This window comes from Mustela nigripes, chromosome 4, assembly GCF_022355385.1.
Source record: "Mustela nigripes isolate SB6536 chromosome 4, MUSNIG.SB6536, whole genome shotgun sequence".
In the NCBI taxonomy this organism is placed as follows: Eukaryota; Metazoa; Chordata; class Mammalia; order Carnivora; family Mustelidae; genus Mustela; species Mustela nigripes.
Window position 1 is genome coordinate 26,860,319 of NC_081560.1, and position 5,907 is coordinate 26,866,225.

Here is a 5,907-nt window from a genome sequence, read left to right on the forward strand (position 1 = left end):
GTGTTTCTCCTCCGCCCCAACAAACACCTCCCACACCGCGCGGAACCGGGGTGCAGAGCGGGGCGGGGGAAGGGGGGAGAAGGGGGCGGAGAAGCAGGGCCCGGCCTTCGCCAGCGGACCCCCTTGGGAATGGGCTTCGGAGGTGGGTCGGGAGGGGACCCTGCGTAGGCGGGAGCGGTGGAGAAAGACGGAGAGGGACGTGGGGAGGGCCGGGGAAAGGGGCGTCGCTGCTCGCTGTACGCTTCAAGAGCCCGCCGCCCAGGCGGCGGGGCTGAGCGGCAGAGATGGGGTTTGCAGCAGCCTCTGCACTCTTCTTCGCAGCCCCAGCACCACCACCCCTCGCCGGGCCGCGGCGCCGGTTAGGCCACGCAGAGTGAGCGGGGGCGCCGGCCGGCTGATCCTCACCCAAGACTGGAGGGCAGGGCGCGGTGGGTCCGCGGCAGGGGGACTCCGCGAGCCGGGCGACCCGCGGTGTCCCGGGCACACCAGCTCCTGCTGCCATCCGGCAGCGGCCGGAACGGAGCTCCCTGCGCGCCCCCCGGGGGCCGGCAGCGACCGGGAGGCTGCGCGGCGCGGCGCTCGGCCCCTCGGCCCCGCAGCTCCACGCACCCAGCGGCGGCGGCGGCGGCGGCGGCGGCGCGGGCTCGGGTGCCCAGGCAGCCTCTGAGCCCATGGCGGGCAGCGATGCGGACCGCGAGGGTCGCGCGCGGAGGAGCAGCGCGCCCCGGCGTCCCGGGGAGCCCTGTGGGCCGGGAGGCGAGACTGCGGCCAGCGGCCCAGAGCTGCTGTCCACTGCTGAAGCGCGGGCCGACGGCGCTGCGCTGCCCGCCTGGATGCGCCTCTACTTCTACGGGATGCACGGGATCACCCTGGACGTGCTCCTGTCCTCGGCTCGGCGCTTCGCTAGCAGCCCGGACCTCCGGATGCTGGGCTTCTCCTCGCCCTATCGCTGCCTGCTGCACTCGCTCACCCACTTCGCCCTGGAGAAGGTCTACCTGCAGCAGCGGCGCTGCCCCAGCGCCTTCGTCTTCAATTTTCTCCTCTACCCCTCAGCGCACGTGGCACTGCAGACCCTGGCGGGCCAGGCGCCGCTGCTCGGCCTGTGCAGCGGGCCGGGGGGCGCGGCAGTGCCGGGGACACTGGACCTAGCGCTGCAATACGTGCTGGCGCTCTACCACTGCCATGTGTTTCTGAACCGCTTCCTGCGCTTGCGGTACTGGCGGCCGCCAGGGCAGCAGCAGCAGCAGCGTTGGCCAGGCGCGCCCCCCGTCCCTCGGGGCGCCGGGACCCCTGTGGTTGCAGGTGGCCCGCGCCACCTACCCCGAGGCCGCAGGGGCGTCGGAGGAGCCCCCAGTCACGGGCTGCCGGGCCTGCTCCGCTTTCTTTTCTTCGGAATGCACGGCTTTTTGGATGAGATCTTCTTCACTTTCTTCTTTAATTTACTGGGGCAGGGAGATGGGGTAACCAGCGGCCACACGTCACTCTGGTCCTTCTTTATGTACGGCAGCTGCAGTTTCGTGGTGGAAAAGCTCTACTTCCATCTCCACTGGAGTCGTGGCTGGAGCACTTGGAAGCGGATACCCATCTACGTGATCTTCATCTATGTTTGGGAGTTGTCCTGGGGTCTGGGACTCCGCACGTGCGGCGCTTGTTCCTGGGACTATTCTCACTATCCGCTCAATTTCATGGGCCTCATCACCCTGATGTATTTACCTGGTTGGATATTCCTTAGTGTGTACCAGGACCTACTTTTCAACGTGTTGTGGCGGGTGCAGTACATACCAACTAACTAACTAAAAAAAAAAAAAAAAAAGCCACTCGATTCCCACACACCAATTCGATTTATTTTTACATGTTAAAATGGAGTGGGTTTTTTAGCCTTTTAATTTTTATACATTTTACTAAACTCTTTCAGTATGTTCTATTCGACATTTTAGTTTTTCTGACACTTTGGGACCTATGCATAATACAATATTTTGAAGTATTACTCACAACATAACTCAAAGTACTTGTCAATATTTTAAGACCCCTTACGAGCCCAGATAGCAAAACCATTATACCTTAACATCAGGAGCTGTAGTATATTCACTAGGTGGGTGATAACTACTAATCTTTTTTTAAGCAAAGAAGTTATTCAAATCAGAAATTACTGATCATTGCGAGATTTGGCGAAATTTTCTAATTTAACAATTTGTTTTCTTTTTAATACAATTTCATTTTAATTCCCTGCCATATTTACCAATCACTGCTGAAACTCGGTGTCTTGCACTGATAAAAGGACCATTAACAACTCTTAAAGTGCCTCCCTCTAGCACACAGGTGGAAAGAAACTGACAAATGTGAAAATACATCCTGTGGATCGATTTTTAAATAAGAAACCTTTTCTAGCAACTCAGACAGGCAACACTGTGTTAAGATACTTGATCTCCATCCTGGAAATGATTGTTTTTCCAATGTGGATTAGCCTTAAACGCCAAGTGTGTTAACTTTGATCAGATCCTGTGTTATCTATAGCTGTAAATTTTGTTCTAAAATGTTTACCTTATATGCCCAAAGGCAAAGCAAAATTATACCACCCTCAATAGAGTTCTAACTCTAAGGACTCTTTCTACATGAAGTTTCAAGGATAGAAGCAGTTCCTTAGAATAAAATGAACCTGAATCTGCATTATACTCGAATTAGGCCTAATTGTATACTGTTATGTGTATTTCAGTGTATTTCTGTCATGGCTCACTTGTAAACATCTTTCTTTTTCCTTCTGGACCCACAGAGTTCTTGGGCCAAACCTGATGTGCTAATGTGCGTTATAAATCAATGATAGCATTTTGGTGACTCATTATTAATGTCTGGAAGCTCCAAAGTTAAATGAGATGATAAAAAACATTTTAAGAAATTTTGTCTAATCAATTAATAATGTCCTTTAAGGTTGTTTGTTGTTTCATTATATTTAGAAAAGGCAAGTAGAATTGAGTATAGCTCAGCCAAGGATGACTAATACTTTCTCAGTTTTCATTACAAAGATAATTAGGAAAATTTAGAGGGTGTACAAATGAATAGTTTCTGCTTCAAATTATTAGCTTGTCTATGCTATGAAAGGGGACTTCGTTCTGTTTTCAAAAAATGCTTGCTGTGGCATTAGAAACGAATATGTCCTTAGGCGATTGTCAGGAATAATTTCGAGAAGGTTGTGAGCTAAATTGTTAGTAATGCAATATAATCAACCCTACTTGTGAGATGGATCATGTTAAGCTGATTATTAGCTGAGTAGCAACTAATAAAAGTAAGCCAAAGGTTTGTGGAAAGTAAAAGTGTCACTTTATGACACTTGGCCAGAGGTGAAGGATTTCTGAAAACCCTGGTAAGGGAAAAGGGTAAGTATAGACACGGAGTTAGTCAGATGCTACATAAAATATTTGTAATACAAATGTGACACGTGCGCAGGAATCTGAGTTAAGTTTGGTACTATTCCACACCACATATTCCTGTGAATTAACCAAATCCTTGACTTCTAGAATACCTGCTAAACATACATGTTTGCACTTCCGTCATCCTTCCCGTGCCGCTCCTCCGCCCTGCTCACCTACTCACCGACGTTCTTAGGGTCAGAAATCTGTCAGAAGTGGGGAAGCCTCTTACTTTTTCTTTGTTTGTTTTGCTTTTAATGTTAATCCTATTTTTAAAAAAAAAAAAGGTTGCAGTTTCCATTCATTCAAGAAACCCACTCTTTGCAAGGTATTTGCCTGAAATCTGCAGATAGAGCAATGACCCAATACAGACAAAATCTCTGTCCTTGTGAAGCTCAGGTATTAGTGCTCTGATTTATAGCAGGTTATACCTACTTGGAAAGCTATCCTTTCAATACTAGGCAAAGAGAGGCAGTTGCCAGGAGGGTTCTCATCAGGGCTGTCGCTGGAATATTAATCTATCATCTCTAAAACAAAAGCCCATTAATAGCCCCTCTGCTAGTTCTACAAAGACTTCATTCATATGTAGTCAGGAAGTGATTATGCTGTCTATTAACTCAGCACCTTGCTATAGGGCTTCTCATTCTGTTTATTCAGTTTCTTAAATGACATTTTGCTGTAACTGAAACTTTAAAGAAAAAAAGGGCACGAACCATTAGATCAATTTTGTTAATTCACTAGCAGTTCAGATATAGAAGTGCTGAGTCAATATAATAATATTTAAGTAACACCACCTGCCAAAAAATGCTGCTGTGTTACATATATAAAATCTGAAGTAAATATATGTATGTCTCCATGTATATATCTTAAATATATATCATATATATATATCTTAAGTAGATACATATAATCTTAAGTAAATATATATCCATATATATTTTGAAGTAAATACATATAAAATACATATATTTCTTAACTAAAAATATATACACACATACATATATATACATACAGAGACACATGAACATATTTATTTAAACCTCTAGCAACCCTCTTTTTACAGATGAAGACAGTGAAATTAAAGCCTGAAGAGGTTGACTTCTAGCTCAAGTCATACAGCTATTGAATATTTTGATGTAGGAAAAGATATTAGGGTTCAAAGCCAATGGACAAGAACGAATTCCCGAGAAAACTTCGGTGCAAAAAGGTGGTTTTATTAAAGCAAGGGGACAGGTCCCCTGGGCAGAAAGAGCGACCCTGGAGTCATAAGGAGTTGGGAGAGGGTTAGGGATAGCTTCAGATAAAGGAATTTTAGAAGCAAGGTTTCCAGGACCTTGAGGGGGCTAGCTATAGTTGGGAAAAGGTCATTAATGACCATCTAATTAAACCTTAGGCATAAGACCCTTCAGATATATTTGTGGGCCATATACTTGGGGGATGATTGCCAACACACATCTTGGGGGGTTTAGAGATAAAGGAATTTTCTAAAGGTATTTTTATATGTTAAGATAGACTTATAGGATCCTGTGGGTTGGGTTAAGGTTGCCTTTTTGCCCTTAGTAAAGTACTAACATTGAGGCAGCTGAGTCCCCAGAGCAATGTCACTCTGCCTGTTTCAAGGACTTGTCAGTGGACTTTGGGTAGTAGGGAAATTTAATAATTGTTCTACTGCCTTCGTTTCCCACATCATTTAGACTTGAATTCAAGTACACTGTACTCCAGGGTCTGTTCTTAACAGCAACACTGTCATACCACTGTCTACTGACATAGTGATTTTTGGATGTTCTGTGGATTTCACCTTGCAATTTGTATTACTCTTCCCTTTCAGTATCACAGATGCAAGGGCAGACATTTAAAAGCCAGGCACTAGGAACAAAAACATTCTATTCCATGGAAAATCACAAGGGAGCTAATACCAGGATCCATAACTGAAAACAGTCTAGCTCTAATCCTTAGATGATAGTCTTTATATTCAAGCAGGGTCTGAAAGGGAGTTCTTCATTTGAACTTTGACAATCTTTTTGATATAAGAAAAATACAACAAAAGGCATGATAACCTTATATCACAAGCTAGGGAAAATACATACAATTATTGCCACATGTTTAACATAGTACTTGGAATGAGCAACATTGTAAGAGCTAAACAGCCCCCAAATTAAAATTAAATTGTTTACAACAACATTTATTCTGAATTCAATTAAACACCTTAGAGTTAAAGACAGTCTTTACAGAAAATAAAGGGGAAAAAGTAACAAGTATGAGTTTTGCTCCATTTTTAACTTATACACTGAAATTTTCTTATAAAGTGTTTTAAATTTTAAATCAATTCTATCTGGGCACTGAATCTAGAGAAATATGACCTTTAAAGTTTCTCATGGCAACAATAAACATGAAAGTTTTTAGGTTCTACAGAGACTCCAATAAGGTTGATAATCCATTTCAATATTTCAGACATTTCAATGACTCACTGTACTTAACTTAGAATATTCTATCAATATTTGAA

The 5,907-nt window shown here is 45.0% G+C and overlaps 1 protein-coding gene across 1 annotated transcript; it reads left to right on the top strand.

Annotated features, from left to right (window-relative positions):
• The first annotated feature begins 602 nt into the window (after positions 1–602).
• Positions 603–2,883, top strand: TMEM229A (transmembrane protein 229A). The gene has a single exon (XM_059396482.1). The coding sequence runs from the start codon at positions 672–674 to the stop codon at positions 1,791–1,793; it is 1,122 nt and encodes a 373-aa protein (XP_059252465.1). The 5' UTR covers positions 603–671; the 3' UTR covers positions 1,794–2,883.
• The last annotated feature ends 3,024 nt before the right edge of the window (positions 2,884–5,907 follow it).